This window comes from Dipodomys ordii, unplaced genomic scaffold (assembly GCF_000151885.1).
Source record: "Dipodomys ordii isolate 6190 unplaced genomic scaffold, Dord_2.0 Scaffold49, whole genome shotgun sequence".
Taxonomy (NCBI): domain Eukaryota; kingdom Metazoa; phylum Chordata; class Mammalia; order Rodentia; family Heteromyidae; genus Dipodomys; species Dipodomys ordii.
The window spans coordinates 3,088,361-3,115,583 of NW_012267265.1; the positions used below are offsets into that span (position 1 = coordinate 3,088,361).

General features: G+C 36.9%; 1 protein-coding gene across 2 annotated transcripts in view; it reads right to left on the minus strand.

Annotated features, from left to right (window-relative positions):
• Positions 1-27,223, minus strand: part of Ankrd17 (ankyrin repeat domain 17) — a 110,807-nt gene that overhangs the window by 12,827 nt on the left and 70,757 nt on the right. For both annotated transcript variants that reach the window (XM_013020182.1, XM_013020183.1), the window contains 11 exons: positions 25,977-26,119; positions 25,164-25,377; positions 23,632-23,807; positions 22,115-22,277; positions 21,062-21,157; positions 19,499-19,615; positions 8,552-8,723; positions 7,072-7,519; positions 6,419-6,574; positions 4,722-4,871; positions 1,843-3,476 (listed from right to left, as the gene is read on the minus strand). In XM_013020182.1, coding sequence (XP_012875636.1) covers positions 1,843-3,476; positions 4,722-4,871; positions 6,419-6,574; positions 7,072-7,519; positions 8,552-8,723; positions 19,499-19,615; positions 21,062-21,157; positions 22,115-22,277; positions 23,632-23,807; positions 25,164-25,377; positions 25,977-26,119 — 3,469 coding nt within the window. The remainder of the gene's footprint in view (positions 1-1,842; positions 3,477-4,721; positions 4,872-6,418; positions 6,575-7,071; positions 7,520-8,551; positions 8,724-19,498; positions 19,616-21,061; positions 21,158-22,114; positions 22,278-23,631; positions 23,808-25,163; positions 25,378-25,976; positions 26,120-27,223) is intronic.

The window sequence follows — 27,223 nt, forward strand, 5'->3', positions numbered from 1 at the left end:
TCTACCACTGAGCCACCTTCCCAGCCCTCAAATCCTTTTGTTTTTGCCACAGGTTCTAAGTATGTAGATCAGGCCTGAATGCTTTCCTCCATATTCACTTTTCCAGTGTTGGGATTACTAGTATATGCTACTATGCATGCCACCATGCTTGGCTCTAAATCTTAATTTTAGCCTTCACTTTTGGAAAAGTAAAAACTAAAATATTCTAGTACTATCATAAGAAGTACAACTATCATAAGAATTTCCAGCTAGGCACTGATTGTTCACGTCTGTAATCCTAGCTTACTTAGGAGGCTGAGATCTTAGTAACATTCAAAACCAACCTGGGCAGAAAAATTCTGTGACATTCTTATCTCCACTTTATCACCAAAAAGCCAGAAGTAGGGCTGTGGCTCAAATGGCAGAGTGCTAACCTTAAGCATCAAAAAAGCTCAAGAACAGTACTTGAAGGCCCTGAGCTCAAGGACTGGCGCACGCACCCGCACCCGCACACACACAAAATCCCATGCATTGGTATTCACTAAGATTTTAAAATAAAATTATATCAGCTGTACTGCTTTAATACTCAAAAATAATTGAGGAAATACAAGGGATAACAATGGGAATGGGTGGCATTGATCAAGATACATTGTAGTTATAATTTGACTTGTGGGACTTAAATCCCTTTATACAACTGAAATATACATAACCATCTCAATTAGGTTCCTCCAAAAGAAATATTTTACATATTATAGAAATAGATCAAAGTAACATTGAGCTTTTGTTAAACTACAAATTCTTGTCTCAGAATGCTCTATCTTTCCAATTTTAGTATATGTGCTGCTGAAGTAAACACTCAGAATGCTCTATCTAAACTGGCAACTTTTCTATGGAACACTAAACATTAAACATTTTACGGTTTGCAGGCAACATACTCTGATTCAATTACTCATTCTGTCGTTGTACTTGTACTATATTTGTACATCAGTCTAATACTAAAACACGTTATCTGTAAGTGCAATGTGTTATCCTTGGATACCTTGACTGGACTGGACCTTGAAACAGGAGGACATTATTGAAAACAAGTTAGCCTACTTTGCAGCACTGTACCAATATTAATTTTTCTCTTTTTTTGTCGGTCATGGGGCTTGAACTCTGGGCCTCAACTCTTCAGGTCAAGGCTGGCACTCTATCACTTGAGCATCATCTCCACTTCGAAACCAATATTAATTTCTTAGTTTTCATACATTATTATATTTATATAGTATATTTACATATGGGAGCAGCTGAAACATTTTTTTCTGTAAATCTAAAAAAAATTTTCAAAGTAAAAATAAAAGCAATAGCTTATAATCAGATCTTTAGACTTTCTACAAATCAATGTTGTGTAACAGACTTTCCTATCATAATGGGAATGTTCACTCATCTTTGCTTTGCAACATAGTAGCCATTAGCCACAAGTACTCATTTGGCACTTAACATATGACTATTTGGAAGATTAACTCTTAATTCTATTACTTTTTAAATTTTTAATTTTGATTTGTTAATTTAAATTGAAATAGCACAAATGGCTAATGACTATGTAAGCTCTATATTTTTCTCATTTGTTTACAAACAAAAAAGTCAAGGAGTAATGTCAAAATTACAGGTCATACAGCTGTATGATTTAACTGAATCAAACAATCTTGGGCTAGAATGTAGCTTGGTTGTAGATATCCCGCCTTGTATGCATAAAACATTGGGGTTAATACCAGTACAACAGAAACAAAATAAAATCTCTGTCTACATGTCCAAAGAGAGTATAAATACCAGAAAGGACCAAAAGTGATTATGTTGAACAGAATGTCAGAAAAAAAAACCCACCTGAGGGACTTGGAGCAGGTCTCTGTAATGGTGGTCTAAAACCTGGAGCTTTGGAAGTATCAGACTGATGTAAAGGATCAGAATTTGGCAAATATGAAGATTTTCCTGATAGCATGGATTCTGGTGTTGACTGAGATGAAACAACAGATCCTCCCCAGAAGGCATGAGCAGAAGTAGGGTTATTTTCAAATAATGTGCTAAAGGGCCCAAATGGTAAGGGAGCACTAAAATTGGGAGCAATAGGCTTATTTGCTGGATGTACTGAATTTTGACAAGCACTTTGTGTACTTAAGGTCGAAGGTAGCTGGACAGAAGAGGGAACACTGTGAGGTCTTTTAATGTGATTGACACTGAGGACTGCAACAGATGAATTTTGCACTGGAGCTGGGGTCTTATGAGGGGCAGCTGTGCCGTGAGAGGGTGGTCTAATAGCAGGGGTTTCCATTTTAGCAGGCTGTGGACATCCCATTTGTGTTTGAGGCATAGGGTAAGTCACTGGGGCAGTAGAAGGCACCGCCACTGAAGCAGAACTTGTTGTTGTTAAAGGAGGAACAGTCATTCTGACTTCCGGGGAAGGAACCTGAGACTGCTGAAGAGGTGGTCTTGGCTCCTGAGAAACAGATCCCGGAGGTTGTTGCGGAGTAGAATGGACTGATGAACTCCCAGAAGAACTGCTGCTATTTGGAGGTCTATTGTTTGTTGTTTCTACTACTGGTGGACTACCTGCTTCCTGTTCTGAGGAAGATGCCCCTTTATTTGGAGATGCTGATCCACAATCCAAAGGGCTATTTCTAGAAACCCCTCCTGGCTGAGCTGTTGGTGATGGGGAAGATGGGGATGATACTGGATAGTGTTCTTTGGCAGTAGGCATAGGATATGTGGCATTTGTGGGTGCAGTGCTATTGTTGCTTGCTGTGGTTGTGACTGTTGTGGTTGTGGCATTGGATGTCTTCACAACTGTGACAAAAAGTTGCCTTCTGACAGAAGGTGAACTTGGACTGCCATTTGTAGATGTACCAGGCACCGTTGAAGCTGATGAACTGGTTGTAGTTGTTGGACTTGAAGTTAAAGAACCTGCTGAATTCACCTGAGAACCACTGCTATTCTGATTGCTATGGCGAGGCACCATGTGAGGCTTAGGTGAGTTAGTAGCTCTGGCAGGGCTCAGAGGCCTGACAGGAAAAGGACCCCACGTGGATTGAGCTGGTGGAAAAGTACCTCCGAAGTGGGTCATGGGCAACCTTGGTGGACGGATCTGCTGGAAAGTCTGAGCAGCAAGCAAAGCGTGTGCAAACTGTGGAGGAGGATATGCAAGTGGAAGAGAAACTGGAAAACCAGGCCTCACATTATTCACTGGGTTCTTAATGGTTTTGTGAGCAGATGCAGAGGAAATTGCAGGCACACTAAGTGCTGTGGCAGTTTGAGATGTTGATGACAGAGCTACAGTTGTCATTTTAATTCCCATTAAGGAACTGTTAGCAGCAGTGGTGGTAGGTGCTGATGACCCTATTTTGGAATTTGCTGAGGAGCTTTTCAAACGATTCTTTGGAATAAGTTCATCAATTTCTTTGTCTGGATCCTTTATCAGAGCATTGATCAACTGAGTTGCTTGTCTTGTTGATTCTGTACCACCTCTGTATGTTGACCAAAACAAAAAGGTTAGGACTAATCTCCTTAATTTCTTTTTTGCTAGTAACATAAAACATAAACATTAGACAGCAATCTGCTAATCTCTTTTTAAGTATTCTGAAAAGAATGCAAGAAAGTTTTATGAATTAACACTGTACTTTGAAGAGGATAGATGACCCCCCACCCCTTGTTTTTGCAGTGCTGAAGATTAGACTTAAGAGTCTGTATATGCTGAGTACCCTACCACTGAGCTATATCCTTAATTTAGGTCATCTTTATTTTTCCTAATAAGTGATTTCATTATTATTTTCTTAAGACTAAGAAACAGTTTAACATATAGTCAATAATGCTTAGTATATCCACATTTCCTACTATAAATACAAATTGTTGGAAAAACCACTGCACATTAAAGCTTAAGTAATCCATAATATTATCATAAATTGTTCAATACTACAAATAATCTAACAAAAGTTGGGCATATAGTTAAATGGATGGCTTGCCTAGCATGAATAAGGTTCTGGGTTCTATCCCTAGCATGGGAGTGGGGTGAATGCGGGGGGGCAGAGAGGAAGAAAGGAGGGAGAAGAAAACATTACAATTTAATAAGAGGGCTGGGAAGGTGGCTCAGTGGTAGAGCGCTTGCCTTGCATGCCAGAGGTCCTGGGTTTGATTCCTCAGCACCACATAAGAAAAAAGAAAAAAGCTGGAAGTGGTGCTGTGGCTTAAGCCCCACGACCAGACCCGCCCCCCCCAAAAAAAATACTCTTTAATAAGAGAATAGTGTTTTATCTTAAATTCTGATCACATATTATATATCCATTAGTAGTTAATTATCAGTAGGATGACCATTAAAATCTCTCTGGGAAAGTAATCTATTTAGTGAAGAATCCCAATAATGTCAAAAAATGGCCATACTATGGTTATCTTTATTTGTTTTTTTGCCTGCTCTGGGGCTTGAACTCAGGCCTGGGCACTGTCCCTGAGCTTCTTTTGCTCAAGGCTAGTACTCTACCACGTGAGTCATAGTGCTATTTCTGGCCTTTTCTGTATGTGGTAATGAGTAATTCATGTATGTGAGGCAAACACTCTACCACTAAGCCACATTCCCAGCCCTGGTTATTGTTTTATATATTAATAAAATATTCATTTGAACACAGCACACTATTAAATACATACTTTCATTTCAAATGGCTATTTTTTTTTAAGCTACAGTGTAATAAAACAGGAAGGAAATAAAAGATGGAAGTTGCCTTATAGTTATTATCCGGTCTCCTGTCTTGTCTTTCTGCTTATCGATGTCTATGTGTGCACCAGTGAACTCCCGAATAGCATTGATATTACAGCCTCCTCTTCCAATTACTCTGGATATCACAGTTGATGGAACAGATACTTTCTTTGACCTGTTTAAAGATAACAAAGATAAATGATTAAACTAAGAATTACCAGAATGGTGTGGCAGGGCATATCTGTAATCCTAGTACTTGGTAGGCAAATAGCCTTGAGCATCACAGAGGATCTCATATCAAAAACAAAACAGCAAAAAGAAATCATTAAAGAATATACTGAAGGTTTTTCTCAAAGTAGAAAATTATTAACAAACCTCTTTTACCTACTCTTAGTTCAGATGAAAAACAAATAGCTGAGACTGATGGCCCACATCTGTAATTTTAGCAACTCAAGAAGCTGAGATCTGAAGATCGTGGTTTGAAGCAGGCCAGGCAAGAAAGTCTGCAATATTCTTATCTCTAGTAAACCAAAGATGGGAGTGCTCAAATGGTAGAAAACCAGCTAGAGAGAAAAAGCTAAGGGAAAGTATGAGGCCTTGTGGTCAAGTCCTATTATTGGCAAAAGCAACAACAAAAGATTATTTGCTTACTTTGTCATTATCCTCTTATATCTGTAAAGCACATACTACATCTATAGGCATTATGCTAACATAAACACTAAAGTAATGGTGAATATGACAGACCTGGGTTAACTGCCACATGTAAGATACAGATATCAAATATAGAAACTACAACACAATACCATGGGCTTCTAAAAAGGACATAATAATTGGCCAGAGATTATTATTTTCAAGTTTGTTGAGAATTTCTTGGTATATGCAAATATTAAAGGCATAAACAAAAGCTAAGTTTATTCCTGGTTAGATAATGATTTCAATTAGTTCAGCAGAGAAAAGATTTGTGAATGATTAAGAGTATATGAGAGCTGGGCGCCGGTGGCTCACACTTGTAATCCTAGCTACTCAGGAGGCTGAGATCTGAGGATCGCAGTTCAAAGCCAGCCCAGGCAGGAACATTTGTGAACCACCAGAAAACTGGAAGTGGTGCTGTGGCTCAAGTAGTAGAGTGCTCGCCTTCAGTTGAAGAGCTGATGGATGTGCTCAGGCCCAGAGTTCAAGCCCCACGACCGACAAAAAAAAAAAGGAGTATATGAGACCGTTTTAGGTAAAGATGGGAGGGATGATTCAAAATATTGAAAGAAAACTGTATATGGTATATTGGTGAATTGATAGCAGTATTGAGTTGGATTTTATAGAGCACTTGTTTCAGACTACAATTTTACCATTTTATAAACTTTCTAGAAACTCTTAAGAAATAAAATAACTGAAGATATAATAGATAACAAAAGATCATGAAAGCAGATTTATTTTTTTCTGGCCAGTTGTGGAGTTTGAACACAGGGCCTGAGTGCCATTTCTGAACTCTTGCTCAAGGCTAGCACTCTACTACTTTGAGCCACAGACCCACTTCCTCATAATCTTTTATACTGTATTTTCTTCCATGTGAAATATTGAAAGGTTGTCTATTGGCCAGATTCAGCCAAACTATGAGTTTGTTTTCACTTTTGGGAATAGTAGGAGTAATGTACTTATAATGTAATAACACTGCATCAAAACAAAAAAAGGAACAAAACAAATAAAAATATAAATCAAATCATTCACCTTCTTACAACTTCTTTCCATCCTTCTTCCCTCTTCTGCCCACGTTTAGGACTTGCTACTGTTAATTTTCCATTTGGAGAGGAAAGGGGAGATGGACCAGACTTTGTGCAAGTGGAAAGAGAATTGCTGGTTGCTTCATTGATAGTCTCTGACAATCTTTAACATAAAGAAAGAAAAGTATATTAATATGGAACTAATTTAACAGAATTTTTAAATGAAAAAGGTAATTTACTACCTGTCATTAGCCAGGTGGCCTACTACTTGAGTTATAATTCTAGCTATTACAAAATCATTTTATTGACTATCTTAAATAAGTATGGACAAATGAGGATTTTACTTTTAACCTTTCTTTAATATTAGCATATAATCTTAATTTTAAGATGTTATTAACTGGGTAAATTTAGCAGAGTTGAATTATACATATAGCCTGTTAAACTACAATCAATAGTTTTTTTAGGCTTAGTTTAATAACCACAAGGAAGTCACACAGTAGGAAAAGACATATTTCTCATTAATATAAACTGTAAAAAACAGTTTAACTGAAAGTGTGTATTTTTTAGCACAAAGAACACTCCTTTTGTTGTACCAAAATTTTTTCAGCAACCAAGTATTATGACACTCAAAACAGTAAAAAAATAAAAAATGAAACTAACTTTACTGAAGTCTTGCCAGATACAGATTTTCTCTCTTCCTTTGGAAATGTAACAAGAACAGATGGCTGCTTCTTGCTGGTCACAGAGGTAGTGACCACAGCTGGTGAATGATTGTCACTCTTCCGGCTGCTGTTACTGTTACTACTTTCATCACTGCAGCTGGAAATCCTCATGTTATCACTGTCCCCACTTTCACTGGTACTGCTGCTCTTGGACTCTCCATTCACTTTCTCTGGCTGATTGTATGAGATTGGTAGTGGATCATCAAATATAATTTGAACATTTTCTGGAGAAATTTTATTTTTCCTGTTTTTCCTCTTTGAACTGGTTGTAGTTATAGTATTATTTCTTTTACCATGGGAACCTGCCAAAGTCGTCCAGGTTGCTGATATACCTATGGTTGTAGTGGTTGTGGCACTTGGAGGCTCTGTCAAGACTTCAGGCTCTTCTGAAAAAGCAGCAATACTGAATTAGTAAGTTATATTTAGCTTTAAGCTTTTTGGGGGTGGGGAAGAGGGTTGGCACAGAGAAGATGCAGCCAGGAGTTACTTCTTTAAGTCAGAGGTCATCACACCATTCCCTTTTTTTCTTTTTGGCCAGTCCTGGGGCTTGAATTTGGCCTGGGTGCTGTCCCTAAGCCTCTTTGTGTTCAAGGCTAGCACTCTACCACTTGAGCCACAGCACCACTGCAAGCCTTTCCTGAGTAGTATTGAAAAAAGTCTCATGGACTTTTCTGCCTGTCCTCCCTTTCAACCTTGATCCTCAGATCTCAGCCTTCTGAGTAACTAGGATAACAGATGTGAACTACTGTCATCCAGCTTTACTTTTAATAAAGTGGATGTAACTGATTTGTATCCCTTAGACATACTGAGGGCATTTATACAGACATTTTGTAAAAATTTGGGAAACAAAGAGTATCAATCAAATATCACACATTATGTAAGAACAATGTTCTTTTTCTAGGAAATACACAATCAAGTACTTAGGGGTGATCAAACACAATATGTACACTTTACGTGCAAGCTAGTCAAAAAAAGGGAGAAAACACTTAAGTTCAAACACATGTACATCTCACAGCAAAATATTACAAAACAAAACAAAACTGAATGAAACAAAAAGTTAGGGCAGGGGCTGGGAAGGTGGCTCAGTGGTAGAGCGCTTGCCTTGCATGCATGAGGCCCTGGGTTCCATTCCTCAGCACCACATAAACAAAAAGAAAATAGCCAGAAGTGGCACTGTGGCTCAAGTGGTAGAGAGCTAACCTTGAGCTGAAGAGCTGAGGGACAGCGCCCAGGCCCAGAGTTCAGGCCCCACGACTAGACCTCCCCCCCTCTCCCCCAAAAAAGTTAGGGCAATGTTAATAAATGAAACTACCACACAAATACCTCACTGACAGAGGATCAAAAACTTAAAACTATTTCTATGTTGTGACATATGTTTAAGAAATAGATTTTGAATACTAGCTGACTGGAGAAAATACCTTCAGCTTTAAGCTTTTCTTTTTCTTGAGCAGCCTGAAGTTCAAAGTTCTCTTTATTTTTGGCTTCAATTTCTTCTAGTTTTCTTCTCTGTTCTTCCTTTTTCTTTCGTCTTTTCTCCTTTCTCTTTTCTCTTTTGGCAGCCAAAGCCAGCCTTCGGCTTTCTTCTCTTAACTGTTAAAGAGTAAAAAAGCAAACAATCTTAACACTGGAATTTACTCTTAAGAAAAATCACCACATCAAGTTATTTTACCATATAGGAAACAGGATGATATGAATTTGGTCATTCACTTCCAATTTACTGTTTGATCTAGATCATAATGAACCCATCCTAGATAGTACTCTTTTTTTTGGGGGGGGGGGAGGTACAATATTTAATACCTGTAATTTCAGGTACACAGGAAACAGAGAGCAGGAGGATTGTTATTTCAAGCCACCTCGGGCAAACAGATAGCAAGAATGCTGGGTGCCTGTGGCTCATGCCCATAATCCTGGCTTCTCAGAAGGCTAAGATCGGAGGATCACGCTTCAAAGACAAACCAGGCAGAAAAAAGTGCCTGAGACTCTTATCTCTAACCATCAGAAAACCGGAAATAGTTTTGTGGCTCAAGTTTTCTTGAGCAAAAGAGCGCAAGGACAGCACCCAGGCCCTAAGTTCAAGCCCCAAGACCAACCAAAAATAACAAAGAAAAGTTAGAAAGAAACCATCTCAGCCTATAAAAGGCCACCGATAGGAAGTTGGCCCTGGACAAAAACACATGAAATAGTCCTACCATATCCCAAGACTCAAATTGAAAAACCCAGGGGAGGGTAGGGTAGTTCAAACTCAGAACATTTGTCTAGTAGGTTCAAGACCCACCATCACGGTGTTATATTTAAAATATCAAAATCATATCAATGTTTAAAAAGATAAAAATAGGAAGACTATTTGGTTAGAGTAAGGGTAACAGTGGGATTGGGTAGTGGAGGATATAATGGGGAGGTAAATATAATCGAAGTATACTATATGCATGAAAATGTGATAAAATCCACTATTTTGTGTAATTTACAAGTACATGCATGCTAATAAAATATTGAAAAGGACTAGTCGAGAAAGAGGGGGTTGAGATAATAAGTGTGAAAGAGGTTAAATGCAGTTGAAATAAATTGTTTGTAATGATGAAAGAGACAATCTAATTTTAATAAAGTAAATAATAAATGCATATACTTTTTTAGGTTTATTGGGTCAGTTGTGGGACTTCTGGGTCTGGATGCTGTCCCTGAGCTCTTCAGCTCAAGTCAAGCGCTCTACCATTAGAGCCACAGTGCCACTTCCTGCATATAGTTTTATAGCCAATACAAAAATGCAAGTTAGTTAGGAACGGTACCACATTAACAGTTTTCATAATAGCTACTTAGGAATTTGAAGCAAGATTACAAGTTCCAGGTCAGCCTGGAACTTTAATGAGAATCTTTCTCAAAATAAAAAAAAATTTGTGTGGTTTTTTTTTTTTTGCCAGTCATGGGGCCTGAACTCTGGGCCTGGGTGCTGTCCCTCAGCTCTTCAGCTCAAGGCTAGCACTCTACCACTTGAGCCACAGCTCCACTTCTGGCTATTTTTCTTTTTTGCTTATGTGGTGCTGAGGAATCGAACCCAGGGCCTCATGCATGCAAGGCAAACACTCTACCACGGAGCCACCATCCCAGCCCCTCAAAATAAAATTTTAAAAAGGCTTCAGGGGTTCAGATCAATGAGACAGCATTGGTATATGTCCAAGACCACGGGCTCAATAAGGAAACGAAGGAAAGTAAGGAAGAAAAGGAAAAGGAAGGAAGAAAAAAAAAAACGAAGGAAGGAAAAAATAACAAGGTACCAGTGTGTTTTGCTTATTTTTCTTTTTCACTGCTGGGAATCAAACTTGGGGCTTTGTGCAAGCTAGGCAAGCACTCTACACTGAGCAGCATTCCAACTCCGTGGTTTTTGAAATAGTTTCTTGAAGCTTGGGTTGACCTCAAACTTGAGATCTTCCTGGCTCAGCCTCTCAGTGCTAGGAAATCAGATGTATAGCATCATACCCAATCATAAGATACCAGTTTTCATTCATTGATAAAATTTTACAGACATCACAAACCAGTACAAATTTGAAAAATTTCTTATACTGCTATAAATATATTTGCATGTAGAAAAACTGAAAGCCTTTCTATAAACATTACAAACTATCATAAGAATTTAGTCTACAAAAATGACATTCCAAGTAGGGGCAGGATTGAATTTTGTTTTCTGCTGCCTAGGCTGGCTTTGAACTACTACCCTCAGATCCAGCCTCCTGGTAGCTAAGATTATAGGCATGAGCCATCAACATCTATCTGGCTAACGGTGTAGCTCAGGCTGGTTTCTTAACTTGTGATCCTCCTGCCTCATCTTCCTCATTGTTACTGGTGTACATCACCGTGAAGAACTAATACTTTAATCTTATTTTTCAGAGGAAAGAAATCCTTTAAGTGTATTACTTTGTGGAAGTTGAAAAAACAGCTTACAAGGCTTGGTGAATACAAATGAAAACCTTTAATAATGATTCTCAAAGGGTGGAACTCCAAGAGTGGTAGGAAAATCACAGTGAATTTTACTTTTAGAATATGTATTTTTTCTACTTGTTAAATAAGTATGTATTAAAGTCAGTAATGTGGCTCTTTTGTGTTTTTGTTGTTTTCTTCAAACAGGGTCTGACTATGTAGCCAAAGCTGATCTTAAATTCCTGATCTTCTTACTTTGCCTGCTAAGTAATATAAAGATGTGGCTTACCACATTTAAAAGTTTTTTGTTTTGTTTTTGTTTTGGTAAGTCAGGGCCTGGGTGCTGTCCCTCAGCTCTTCAGCTCAAGGTGAGCACTCTACGACTTGAGCCATAGCACCACTTCCAGTTTTCTGGTAGTTAATTGGAGGTAAGAGTCTCATGGGCTTTCCTTGCCCGGGCTGGCTTTCCTCAGATCTCAGCCTCCTGAGTAGCTAGAATTACAGGCATAAGCCATGAGCACCCAGCTAACATTTCTTAATAAACTATTTTAACTGTTTATGGATCATAAACTAGGAACATTATCTTCACACTGCTATGTATGTCCTCTAAAAGAAGTTTCCTAAAATCTGGTTACTGCTTACAACTGAACATTCAATATATTTTACATGTACTTTAAATATGTCAAAACAATGATACTCAGTTTATGGAACAATGTCTCAGTATTTTAACTAGTGAAGCCATGCTCTCAAACTCACACTTCAGACTTTTTTCAGAAAAAGTCTGGCTTTTATTTAGTTATGTAGCGATTCTCATACAGACTTCCAAGAATTACCCTACCTATCTCCAGTGATACCACTCTTGGGAATTTATCCAAAAGATTGTTAAGTCAGGATACAATGAAGGCCCCTATACAACCATGTTCACTGAAGCACTGTTCATAAAATCCAAGTGATAGATATAGCACAGGTGTTCTTCAGCCAAGGGATAAATCGCAAAAATGTGATACACACACACACACACACATACACACACTTAAGCACACACACAATAGAATTTTATCCACCTGGAAAATTATTATATTATTACAGGAAAATTGAGGGACCTTGAAAATCATCATACTGAGTGAAGTAACTCAAGCTCAAAGGAAACATGTTTTTCTCAAAAATGGAAGGAATCCCTAAAATATAAATATGAGAACATAACACACACACACAAATTCAACTAACCAAAATATGGTATACAGGGGGTAGGATTATATGGTGTAATTCCTTTATATAATTAATAGTTTTAAAAAAATACCAAGAAGCTGAAACATGCCTTATTTGAGGGAAGTGGAGATTAAGAAAAAGAAGAAAAGACTGGTATCCAAATATAACCATAAACTCTCTATCTATGTACATGTTTATACATATGTATATATATATATATATATATATATATACACACACACATATATTAAAATTGTAATTAGAAAACTTTGAGATGAGTGGGAATGAAATAAGAAAGGAAATGATAGAAGAAATAACAATGATAAAGATTCACTGTACATACAATTGGTAATGCTGAACTGAAATCCCTTTGTTCAAAATAATCTTAATGGAGCTCATCATTCTATTTTCACATATGCATATAAAGTACAAATTAAATGCACTAAAATATAAATTCAGTATGTTTTAATGTATGATAGATGATAAAATATCTTCAAATTTCAAAAGCACAAAATAAAAATGTGGCTTCATCTTTCATGTCCTCAAATTCTTTGTCCGCCCCCCCCCCACGCCCACCCGCTTTTTAGTGCTGGTACAAGGGCTCAGACTCAAGGGCCTCATACTTTCACTTTTTTTTTTTTTGCTGGTTAAGTGGATTTGTCTGCTTGAGGCAGCTCAAACCTCAGCAGCCTCCTGAATAGCTAGGATTACAGAGTAAGCCACCAATGTGTGAAGATAATTAATAGGTTAGGAAATGGGAGGTAAAGGCAAATTACCAATTGGATTTTATAATGGATACTTTTTTCCACAATCGGTTGAATCCACACAAGTAAATCCTCCAAATTGGAGAGCCAACTGTGTATTAAGTCAGTTTCTACAAGGTGTCAAGTATAAGGTAAAAATAGGGAAATAATAGCAGGGTAAATGTGTGTATGGGTATAGGTAAGAGGGATTGATTTTATTTTTTTTTGGGTCGTGGGGCCTGAACTCTGGGCCTGGGCGCTGTCCCTCAGCTCTTCAGCTCAAGGCTAGCGCTCTACCACTTGAGCCACAGTGCCACTGAAGCGGCTTTTTTCTTTTTGCTTATGTGGTGCTGAAGAATCGAACCCAGGACCTCATGCACGCAAGGCAAAGCTCTACCATGGAGCCACCTTCCCATCCCTGAGGGGTTGATTTAAAATAGTGATCAGAGTACAAAAGCAGTAAGACAAAAACCTGGGTTAGATATATTGTAGTCAATTAGGGTGGTAACAAGGGTAAGTTCATCTTGAGCTGAGAAGTAGTCACTCATGCCTGTTCTACTAGCTACTAAGCAGGCTGAGATATGAGGATCACAGTAGGAAGACAGCCCAGGCAGGAAAGTACATGACATTCTTATCTCCAATAAGACACAAAAAAGCAGGAAGTAGAGCTCTGGCTTAAGTGGTATAACATTAGCCTTGAGCAAAAAAATTCAGGGACAGCAGTTGAGGCCAGCACACACACATACACAAAAGTTCACTTTAACTGAGTATGGTAGTATATACTTGTCCTATAATCATGATGAGGCAAAAATAAGTTCAGAGCCAGCCTTGGGCTACAGTAAGATCCTAACATCCACTGCAATTTTTAGGGAAAAAGATACAATTTAATTTATATGAGTTGAGGATCACTACTACAAACAGTACAAGCAGTGAGTAGTGATTGAAGTAGTTCTGTCAGGTAATAGAAAAGGTTATATTAATGATGGAAAGTAGACTGACAAGTGGTTGGGATTCTATATAGAAACTAGAGAGAAATTAAAAGTTGATTTCAGATTTTTTGCAACTATTAAGACGAGTAAAAATCAGGTGGTCATGCTCATATTTAGATATAAAAATTATGAGACATCAAATGAACACATTTAGTACCTAGTTAGAAATATAAGAATGGAGTTTAGAAAAAAGTTTGTGCTAAGTGGCACTGTAGCTCAAGTGGTAGAGCACTCGCCTTGAGTTGAAGAGCTGAGGGACAACGCCCAGGCCCAGAGTTCAAGCCCCACGACCGACAAAAAAAAAAAAACCAACTATATAGAGCACTCAAAAGTTTGTGCTAGAGATATACTTCGAGTTAGGCAAATTAGACCTTAGCAAAATGATAAGCAAAATGACCATTGAGTAAGCAAATAATCTCTTCAATTGAAAGTAAGGGAAACCCAAGATAAGTATTCAAATGTTTTTTCTTTCATTTGATTGTTTCTAACATATTTATAAGATGATTTCTTTGTTGCTTTGTATGGCCCTCCCCCACGATATAACCCCTGCTTTCACGGTATTTGATGTTGGTATAATTTGTGGAGGGGAAGGGAAAAAACAAATCGTTTAAATTGGGATACAGGTGGACCCATTGCAACAATGAGATGTACAAGTTGTTATGTCAAAAAATAATTCTATTCCATTCCACAGTATGACCCGTGCTTTCACTGTATTTGATGTCAGTGTAATTTGTGGAGTGGAGGGGGAAAAGCAGGTCATTTGAATGGGGATACAGGGGAATACAGGTGGACCCATTGCAACAATGAGAAGTACAAGTCCGGGGGGGGGGGGGGGGGGGGAAGGGAGGGGGGGGAGGATGGGAAGGGATGGGGAGGGGAAGCAAAGGAGGAGGTTGCTACAATGCTTGATAAGAAATGTACTCATTATCTTGCCCATGTAATTGTAACCCCTCTGTACAGTATTTTCACAATAAAAAATAAAAATTAAAAAAATAAAACGAACTTTACAACTTTGGTGGGGGGGAGGGGAAAGGGAAGATATGGGGGAGGGGGGAGATGGGAAGGATTAGGAAGGGGAAACAAAGGAGGAGGCTGCAATGCTTGATGAGAAATGTGGTCAGTATCTTGCCCATGTAATTGTACCTCCTCTGTATGATATTTTCACAATTAAAAAAAAAAAAGTAAGGGATATAGACTTGGAATGTGGCTTAGTGTTATAGAGTGCTTGCCTAGAATGCATTAAGCCCTGGGTTTGATTCCTCAGTACCATATAAACAGAAAAAAAAAAAAAGTAAGGGAGAAAATGGAAGACTGAATCAAAACTGGAACAATATAATGTTCTAGCTACTAGTCAGCATTGAAGACAGGGGAAATTAGTACTCAACCAACTGAAACTGGAGTGGATGGATTAGTACCTCTCTCCCACTGGACATCAAATTTCTCAGAGGCAAAGTCCCTTTTACAAAATAGCTTAATATTTAAACATAACCTAATTCAAAGAAATAGTATGGAACTAGTAGTTCTACTGTATTGCTTTAGGAATGACAACAATAAATGTCTATACAAGCTTAGCACAGATGGAATTTTTTTCCTGTGTACTATTAATCTACAGTTGGCTGAATATTCAAAAATACTCAGATGGAATCTGTAACTGAACACATAATGCCAACTATATGACTGCTGATCATTATGAAAAGGGTCACTGTAATATACTCAAAGTTAAGTGGGAGTTTTTTTCTCTAGACACTTAATAGGCTATAGATAAGAAGAAGCAAACTAAGAGCCAGTGTCTAACACCTATAATCCTAGCTATAATCCTATAATCCTGACCCGAGGATCAAGGCTTGAAGCCAGCCTGGACAGGCAAATTGGAGAGATTATTATTTCCAATTAACCAGCAAACAAAACAAAAAAAAAACACACAAAACTGCTGATGTGGCTCACTTGGTAGAGCACCACTGTGAGCAAACTCAGGACCCCTGAGTTCAATCCCAAAGACCGATGGAGGTGGGGTGTGAAATCAGGATTAAGGAAAAGTGAAAGAGATAAATCCTACCACTGAGGGGCACAGTGTTGGTAGAATTGTTGGAGGTGAAATTCTAGAAGGAGTAAAGTTGAAAAGACAAGATATGGTCATTAGAGAATAAAATGTTTGAAACCGAGATCGCAGGACCAGTATACTTAAAAGCATTCCCTTCATAGATCCCCCTAAAAGGCTATGAAAGTTATAAGCAGTAAAGTATGGATGAGGGGCTGGGAAGGTGGCTCAGTGGTAGAGCACTTGCCTTGCATGCATGAGGCCCTGGGTTCGATTCCTCAGCACCACATAAGCAAAAAAAAAAAAAAAGTATGGATGAGGGGAGGCTAATAAAATATGGAATGAAATCAACACATTATAAATACAGAACAAACAGTAATGTGTTAGAAATTTGGTCTTCTTCTTTTTTTTTTTTTTTTGGAAGACGTTGAAATTGAACTAAGGGCTTTGGCTAAACTTGGTTGGCAAAGAACTTTACCTTCCAAGATACATTTCAAGTACCTCTGCTAGGGTTTCTAGTAGCCCAGAATATAATTGGGTTGTTAATGTTCTAATAAAATAAGCAATTACTTAAGATTTTATAGCTCAGACAGATGAATTACTATATGAAGGTGTGTATCTTCCACAGGTAATTCAGTACAAGGCAAAGTGTTCTCTAGTTTTCATAAACCAAAAATTCAAATAAAGGTCAATCAAAGAAATATGGTAAATCAAATCAATGAAGATTGGTCAAAACTATTCCTAGGTCATAAATTATTGGAGCTAAAAGCATAAAGAAAATCCATTTTCCTCATAATTTAAAAAAGTCACTAGCTGGTGGTGTAGTTTAGTTATATAGCACTATAGTTTGAGTTTACTCCCCAGTCTCTCTCTCTCTCTCTCTCTCTCTCTCTCACACACACACACACACACACACACACACAGAAAAATGACATACATATATGACAAAGTTAAAAATATACTGACCTACATTAAGGATCTAATTCTGTAAAAATGAAAGTATTGAATACAAAGAAGATATTTATTGTGACAATATTTGAACAAATTCACTATGGTATATCCTGTAGTTATTTAAAATCACTATTAATATCTGTAAGTTATTAAGAAGGCAAGTCAGTTTGTTTTCACAAGAGCGTATGTTTACAATGTGAATATTTATACCTTTAACAAATTTATTGAGTATACACTGCATTCTACCCTCTACTTTGTGACACATACATTCTAATATAGAAAAAAGACAAGAAAACTAAAATACAGTGCTCAAGATGCTAGAAAATGGAAAGAATAAAGAACAGAAGAGTAGGAGGATATGAGGGACATTCTAGGTATAAGAAACAGCATAAAATGGAGAACATGGTTAGAACAACAACAATAAAAGAAAAATGAGGAGTAAGAAGTGGTGATGATATGCATATCATATAGGAACTAAAAATGCATTAGGCTAATTCAAGAAAAAAATCCTTGGTTGTCCTAACAGATTTTTAACTTTAGCTGTTTTAAAATGTTGGCATGATATATGTCTTTATTTAACTTAGCAATATTTCAGTTTTCATTTTTTGTTTGATGGTACTAGGATTTTGAATTCAGGACCTTGTATTTGTTAGTAAAACTGCTTCCTGACTTAGTAGTGCAAATGAATCTCAAAATGAAAATGTGTATGTCATATAGGATTATCAAAGGTATCAACACAAAGATTTTATTTGATGCTAGGTAGTCTGGCTACTGAAAGGATATGGAAAGGCAGTAAAACTGAAAGAGGTAGGGAAATGTTTATTTTTTCTTAATTGCTCTTAATTCTCTTGGCAGGGAAGCAGTGATAAACTGTAATCCAGTTAGGTAAGTTATTTAACTTCTCTAAGATTTGGTTTTCCCCAAACGATAAATGAAATAACAAATATTCTGTCACTTACATTGCTCTTATACTTTCTAGTATTAAGATGTTAAATGGGGTAAGGGCTCATGCTTATAATTCTAGCTACTCAGGAGGCTGAGACCTGAGGATCCTGGTTTGACGCCACCTCTGGTAGGAAAATAGCCAGAAATGAAGCTATGACTCAAGTAGTTAAAAGCAAACCTTGAACAAAAAAGCTAAGGGACAAAGACTAGGTCCTGAGTTCAAGCTGCCCTAGTACTGACATATGGACATATGTGCATACACAAGCACTGCATGTATGCACATACTTAAAGTGAATATTGAAACAGGGTTGAGGGTACAGCAGAGTTTTAGAGCCCTTCTCATGCTTAAGAACATGCGTTTGATCTCTAGCAAAGAAAGAGAAAGGACAGGAGAGAAGTGAATCAGTGGAAATTGATTCAATCATAATACTCAGTGCCAAATCAATTCTTTTCCTGCTGATTTCTATTTCCTTAAATTCTAGATTATAGAGCTAGTGAGAAAAAGACAGCATAAACAAATAAAGGTTGGAGTACTTTACTAGATGGAAATGATGTGTTAGTCAGTCTGAAAAAGAAAGTACAGGAGAAGTCAACTATTAAAAAAAGTACTCATTGGATATGGTGGCATGCCTATAATCCTAGCACATGGGAAGTCTAAGCTAAGTTCCAATCTAGGCTACATTAAAAAAAAAAAAAAAAAAAGAAAAGAAAAAGAAAAAAGCTGGGTGTTGGTGGCTCACACCTATAATCCCTTAGCTATTCAGGAGGCTGAGATATGAGGACCAGGGTTCAAAGCCAGCTCAGAAAGAAAGTCTGTGGGACTCTTATGTCCAATTAACCACCAGAAAACTGGAAGTGACGTTGTAGCTCAAGTGGTAAAGCTCTCACCTTGAGCTGAAGAGCTCAGACTCAGTGCCCAGGTCCAGAGTTTAAACCCCACTACAGACCAAAGAAAGAAAAGAAAAGAAAAGAAAAAAGAAAAGAAAAGAGAAGAGAAGAGAAGAGAAGAGAAAGAGAGAAAGAAAGAAAGAAGGAAAGGGAGGAAGAACGAGAAAGAAAGAAAGAAAGAAAGAAAGAAAAAGAAAGAAAGAAAGAAAGAAAGAAAGAAAGAAAGAAAGAAAGAAAGAAAGAAAGAAAGAAAGAAAGGAAGGAAAAGAAAGGCACAACCTATGCATTAAACATTGTAGTTTACTACTTGGTGCCATGGTGGTATGTATGTATGGTACCCATTGACAGAACATTAAATCAGGTCTAGAATTTAAAAAACTATAGTTGTAGATGTAGCTGAAGACTAAGAGATTAATTATTATTAGTAAAGTTTCATCAAGCTGATTACAAACAAAATGCCCTTTTCCCTTTTAAAACTGATGTTAAGAATTAAACTCAACAAAGATCTCAAGTCAAGTGCTACATGGTGTATTTCATCACAAGAAAAATCTTTTAATGAAATTTTAAGTACTCATAACTTCATTATTTTAATACAAATTTGAAGGGATAATCTACATCATTTAGAGTGGAAAATAACATTAAACTACCAAACAATGGAAAAGTGAACTTTTCTTATGAAAAAATTATCTTTACCTTTTCCAAGTCTAACTCCTCTAACAATATGCTGGCATTTTTGTTTGCTTCAGCAGCCTGTCGATCTTTGGCTTGGACTATTGACTCCATACAAAGATGACACTTCTTCAGCATCTCCTATAATGAAAATTAAAGACATTTTCAATCTCAAAGAACAATTCACATTTATTGAGATTCCTAAAAACATGAAGAGTTTTATTAAGTAATAACGATCTTTGACAAAACAGAAAGGCATTAAGAGGGTGCATATAAGAACATAATTTAAATGCTTATTTAAAAATAGACACAACAAAGAACTTTTGCTATTCTAAATATTCATTTTACTGGTGCTTAGAAACTAAAATGTATGCCAGTAGTCTGAATAAGAAACCATATAGCCAACCAAAGCTACAGTATTTTGTGTCTGATGCTTAGCTTGCTAAAAGGAAATAGTAAACACCAACAACAAAAATAGATTTAAGTTTTTCTAAGTTGGATACTGTTGGCTCATGCCAGTAATTCTAGCTACTCAGGAAGCTGAAATCTGAGGATCATGGTTCAAAGGCAGCCTAGGCAGGAAAGTCTGTAAGACTGTTATCAACAATTAAACACAGAAAAGGCTGGGAGTGGTGCTGTGGCTCAAGTGGGAGGAGCTTAAGGATAGTGCCCAGGTCTAGAGTTCAATGCCTCAGGCTGGCAAAAATAAATAAATAAATAAATAAAATAGTACATAAAAAATTTCAAAAGTACTTTTCGGCAAGAATTTCTGAAATATTTAAGCACTGTTACTAAAATTTTATAGCAAACAATCATTGATGATATTTGTATTCAAAACTTATATTTAAAAATTTCAGTGTAAAACACATAACTGAAAGAATTTTTTCTTTATACTAAAAATATTAAAATAATACTTATTTTCCTGCACGGACTGGCTTTGAACCTCGAGCCTCAGATCTCACCCTCCAAAGTAGCTAGGATTACAGGCATTGAGCCACTGGTGCCCGGCCCAATCTGTTCTTAAACCAACGGTACGCTAAACTTTTATAGCATGTCCATGATTGAAAGTGCTACATTCATTTTTTTAAAATTTTTTTATTGTGAAAATATCTGTACAGAGGGGTTACAATTACATGGGCAAGATAATGAGTACATTTCTTATCAAGCATTGTAGCCTTAGCCTCCTCCTTTGTTTCCCCTTCCTATCCCTTCCCAGCCTCCTCCAGCCCCGCCCACCCAATCCTCCCCCCACCCCCCTCCCCCCACCAAAGTTGTAAAGTTCGTTTTCCACAGCTACATTCATTTTATGCTGGGAAATTAAGACACCACAAGCTTGCTCCTCTCAGAGTATTTTGCACCTTCACTTGTTTTGAAAAAATTAAATTAATTCAAGTACTATTTAACAAATAAAGTAATTCTACTGATTCTACTCATTAAATAAAAGTTTGCTAAGTAATAATCCCTGCTGGATGGAATACCACATTCACAAGTATTAGATAAATGAAGTTACTACGTATTAATTATACTTCACTGCTCATACAGAGACTTTCTTTAGTATTCACTACAGGACAAACTACAGTATATTACCTTATCGGTGATTGTTGCTATGTATCTCATACATTCAGAATCTGATGGAAACTGATTGACTTCTTTGACTAAGTAGCGCACCACCTTCACATGACCCTAGAAAAATAGACATTAATGTCAGACTGAAAACAGATTCAACAGGATTCAGTAAGAGTTGTAGATTAGAGATCTCAATGTGAGCTCAAATGGGATGAAAACACTGTGTAGGGGATTTAAATCATTCAAAGAAAAAGTAACTTTGGAACAATGAGGAAAGCCATGAGTATTCTAGATGAAAACAAAAGGGATGAGAGAAAAAAAAAGGTCAAGAAAAATAACAAACAAGATTTAAGATTCAGAATAGGAGGTAAGCTCTACAGATATTAAATTATGGTGGCTCTGAGAAAAAAAGATTGCATTATAGATACTAACATAGATGACCAGGAAGATTAACTGGGCAATGATAAGCTAGCTTGCACAGAGGAAGGTACACATTTGAAATGAATAAGGATGACTACTGAATAAAAAAAAAATAGTACTTGGGTAGCTCAGAATTTTCTAAACAAGTCATCTTCCTTTTTCCCAACAGCATCTGATATTGCATATACATGAAATACCAACCAAGTCACTGAATTACAATAGGCTTGTGCTATGCACTACAGAAAGGTTTAATTTCCATAAAGCTCACATTTCTATAGTTTTAAGTAGTTCAAAAGTACTGGAAGAGTCTGTTTTCAACTAATATTTTAGTTAACAATTAAATTTTCTCTGTAGTGGTGATAAATGTAAAAATATACTTAAAATGATTACGAATTTACATTTTGTGAAAGACTGCAACCAGATTGTGAGTGTAATACCTTTTTAAGCTTTACTCAGTTCTGATGTCCTATGTAAGCAGTACATACAGATTTTTGAAATATTTGCATTTATTTTTCTCAACAAGGTATTCATCTAACATATTATAGCATTCACAAAAACTGAAATCATAAAAGGAAAGCCTTTGGTGACCACTGTACTTTGTACTTCCTACTGAAAATAGGAAGATCTAAATAAATGAGTATAAGCAACTATTACCTTTCTAAAAGCTGCCATAAGAGGAGTTATCTTGCGGTTATCTGCTGCATCTACATCTGCACCTGCTTGTACCAGTAACTGAACCACATCAAGATGTCCACCATTTGCTGCTAGCCACAAAGGAGTGTTTCCCTTCTTGTTACGTACGTCAATATGAGCTCCCCTAAAAATAAATTACAGTTATCGCTGTCTTAAATGGGGTAATATAGGTAGCAATGAAAATCAATTATTAACATGTAAAAATATTCAATAAAGATAAAAATTAACATGCAGGCTTAATACTCAACAGGCATCAACATATCTTAGAAGTCTCATGTTAGTAACAGTAGTTATCATAGTAGTAGTCAGAACCAAACACTATTGTTCACAGCACAATGTAAAGGTCTTTTCAAGAATACTGAAGTCAAAAGGTCAAACAAGTAAAGCATTTTTTAAGAAGTCTGGCAAGTGTCCAAGTAAATGAAATTATAAACTGCCCCTAATCTTGTCTGAAACTTAAACAGTTCTACAACTGTCATCTGAAAGCTTTAATTACTGTAAAGAATAAGAACACAACCAAGAATAAAGGTTTTTCTTTGGGGGGGAAGGGGCAGGGGGTTGGTCATGGGGCTTGAACTCTGGACCTGGAGCTGTCCCTAAACTCTTCAGCTCAATGCAAGCGCTTTACCACTTGAGCCATAGCGCCACTTCAGGTTTTCTGGGTTAATTGGAGATAAGAGTCTCACACACTTTCCTGCCCAGGCTGGTTTTGAACTGTTATCCTCAGATCTCAGCCTCCTGAGTAGCTCATGCCACTGGCACCCAGCAAGAATGTTTAAATTACAGGCAGGCTTTTATATCTTAAAAGTAATGCATTCCATAAACACTAAGTAGGAGGGCTGGGAAGGTGGCCCAGTGGTAGAGCGCTTGCTTTGCATGCCTGAGGCCCTGGGTTCGATTCCTCAGCACCACATAAGCAAAAAGAAAAAAGCCAGGATACAGGTGGACCTGTTGCAACAATGAGAAGTAAAGTTGTCATGTACAAAACGAGCTTTACAATGTCGGTGTGTGTGGGGGGGGGGGGGGGGGGGGGGGGGAGGAAAAGGATTGGGATTGGGGGGGAAGGGAGGAGGTTGGGAAGGGATGTGAAGGGTAAACAAAGGAGGAGGCTGCAATGCTTGGTAAGAAATGTACGCATTATCCTGCCCATGTAATTGTAACCCCTCTGTACAGTATGTTCACAAATAAAATTAAATTAAAAAAAAAAAAGAAAAAAGCCGGAAGTGGCGTTGTGGCAAGTGATAGAGCACTAGCCTTGAGCTGAAGAGCTGAGGGACAGTGACCAGGCCCAGAGTTCAGGCCCCACAACCGGACCAAAACAACAACAACAAAAACTAAGTGGGAGACAGCATTGAGGACAACAGTTTAAATGTTCAAATAGCTAATGCAACACTTAAAATGCAGTATTTACTACCATCTAGAGAGAATGGTAACCACTGGTAACTATGTTCATATAGGAAGCATTGGTAATACCATACCTGCCAATGAGAAGCTCGCAGAATTTATAATGGCCCTTATCTGCTGCTATGGTTAAAGCTGTATCTCTTGAGGAGGGCACTGGAGGGGCATTAACATCAGCACCTTTATCTAAAAGAACTCGGCCCACCTCTGCATATCCACCAGAAGCAGCTTCCATTAATGGTGTGAGGCCAGTCTAAGTTTATTGGAAAAGGGAGGAAGGGAAGGAGAGGAAGAAAAACAAATGCAAAATTAGAATTACTCAAAACATTAAAGAATAAGGTACTGAGGAAGCAGTGTGGTATAGTTTTTACAGATTCACAATTAAATTTCACTACTTAAACTTGTGTGCAGGCGAACTATTTATTACAAGTAAATATTGTGAAAACAACTGAATACAAGTATGGGGCATATAACTAACCTTCTTTAAGTTTCCATCCCTTCTCTTTCAAAGTAACACAACTATTGCAGCTAGAAACTCTTTTTTTAAAATATTTTATTTTTTAAATTATTTTTGTTATTATATGAGTATGTTTTCATTAACTAAATCTATACCTAGCAGAGGTATGTCTCTAAGGTATGGATTGAGAGACTGGGAAAGGAGATTTTCTCGTTTAACTTTGACCACAGACAGGTATATCATATTTTCCTGATCCTATATGTCATCACTGAACATTTAGAATTGATTAACTTTTTTTAAAATTGGTCACCGGACCTGAACTTAGGGCTTGGGCACTGTCTTTAAGGTTTTCTTTGCTCAAGGATAGTGTTCTACCACTTTGAATCATAGCTCCACTTTGGGTTTTCTAGTGATTAATTGGAGGTAAAAGTCTCCTGCATAGGCTAGCTTTGAACTATGATCCTTACATCTCCCCCTCCTGAGTAGCTAGGATTACAGTCATGAACCACTAATGCCCAGCTCTAATAACTCTTAATACCTATCAAAACATGTTCCTTGGCTATTTCTAAGTGCTTTCATTAAACTTACACTAAAATTCATCATTTATATATATATGTGTATGTAAAATCATTTTCTACAAATGTAGGTGACACATTAATACAGTAATAAAATTATAATTATCATGTTCCTAATACATATTTTAAACATCCAGGTCACATATCTATGGGTGCTATGGTTTCAATTTAAAATGTCTGCCACAGACCATGTGTTTTATATTTGATTGCAAGATGACAGGCTTTGAAGGAACTGAAACAAGAGGGCTCTAATCTCATCAATAAAGTAATTAATCTACTGATAAGTTCAACATTTCACAACTATTATGAAGCCTATCTACAAGAAATAGGCCACTGAAACTAGTACAAAAGGGACCACCTCTTTTTGTGAATGTTCAAAAGTGTTTCCACCCCACTCTTAATACTGCCATAAATCAGTTTTACTCCACCTTACCACATGTTCTGCCTCACAAAGCCAAGTGAACTAAAATTTCTGAAATCATGAACCAAAATAAACGTTTGTTCTTTTAAACCATTTCTCTCTATTTTGCAAGTGACAAAAAGATGACTAACAAAATGGGTCAAACTCAGACTTTACCTTAGCTCGGTGTTCAACGTTTGCTTTTCGATCAAGCAGAAGACTAACCACTTCAGTTCTTCCTTGGAAGCAAGCTAATGTTAAGGCCGTGTTCCTATTGGTTTCTATTTGAGCATTTATGTCAGAGCCCATGTCCAAGAGAAGCTTAACAGCAGCAGTGTGCCCATTCATAGCTGCTAACATCAATGGAGAAATGCCCAATTTGCTACCAGTTCTGGGTAAAGATATAGAGAGAACAAAAGTCCAACTTTATAATAGAAAAACTGTATGATGATATAAAATCATTTATTTATTCATTCAAAATATGGTTTCTTTATATAATCCAGACTATCCTAAAGCATAGCATGCAGCCTAATCTGGTTTTGAAAGCAAATGTTTCCCTGTCTCAGGCTCACAAGTATAAAATTATTAGTTCTGCCCTGTCATGTCCAGGTAAATTTACAATTTAAGATTTTTTAACTTTAATTATCTTTAGGCAATGCTTGAGATATTATGAAGCCCTCTAAATATAAGACACTTTTCTGTATCTCATTCTACATACCAACTTGAACTAGAAAATGGTAATTATTATGATGGGCATTTATGACATAATGATAAAAATAAAGCACGTATTATTTATTAAAAACACTAAGACATACCTGCTTTGCATACCACAAAAAGGTAGCAATTCTAAGTCAACACAACTTAAATGAAATTAGTCTTAAAAGGCTCAAACTATGAGATTCTAAGTTTGTAAAGAGCCTAAATGTGTTCTGCAAATAACTATAACATGAAGGCCTTTACTATTCAAAGGCCTTGAAAAAGAAAACTTGCCTAGAATTAATCTCAGCTCCTGCATTTAGTAATATTTTGATGATGTTTACATAGCCACCAGAAGCAGCCAGGCTGAGGGGGGTGTAATCAGAAACATTCCTGTGTTCTTTATTTGCTCCTCGAGCTAACAACAGCTCCACCACCTGGAAGGAAAGAAGGGAAGAAATGCAGTTTCTTTATGTGTATTTCTGAGTACTCTTTTTTCTTTGTTTTCTGGTATATTTCTTTCATTGTCTAGATAAAATCAGTTTCAAATGATACCAAGGGTATCGTACAAGCCACAATATACACTGAGAGAGACAGAGAGACAGACTAAGAATGAATCTCAAAGAAAATTCATTGAGAATTGTACAAAAAATGTATAGAATATGTAGACTTCAAATATTATGATATGCTGTTTTAGAATTAGTATTAATGTCCCTAAACCATCATACAGTTGTAAGGATTATATTGGACAATTTTTATTTATATGGGGAAATACATTTAAAATAATTTTAAACCATTTAATCAGTAACTTTTTTTTGGACATACAATATAAATGCTATCAGCTATCTTTAAAACCACATGAAAAATGTTCATATAGTGTAGGAAATAGTTTCAGGATGTGAGGGTGATCTGGCTGACCCTCTATGTGTGTCCCTCCTGAAGGTGCATGGTTGGTCGAAGAGGGCGACCATCCCCGATAGAGGAGGACCGGTCTTCGGTCAAGGGTATACGAGCAGCTGCACTCCTCTGCTAGAATCTCCAAACAAGCTCTCAGGGAAAAAGTTCCATATATATTACATACTTAAATCCTATCAGTAACATACTACATCTATGGGAGTTATTAATTTACCATTCTTTAGTTCTTTGATACTATGCCAGTTAATGTATAAAATAACCCCGACACAGATATTGGTACATTAGTCACTTTACAGTAAGGTACAGAAAAGTTAAGAATGGCTCAGGTTGATCTTTACACTAGTTCATAATCATATATTCTAAAACACTAAGAAATAATAAATGCCTTTTCTAATATACCAGTAAAAATTTTACTTGTTTCAGTAAAGCCATGTGCAACTTTATGACTTTCTATTATAGCCTTTTGCTTTCAGAGCCAGGTGACTCATTAGGCAAAGTTTAAAAACAAAGCAAAAAAAATGCAGTATGTTACTTTTGTTAAATAAAACAAAATTAAATTTCAAATGTATGCTTTCTCAAGTTATTTAACTAGGAAACAGTAACTGATTCTAGTTATCTCTAAGATA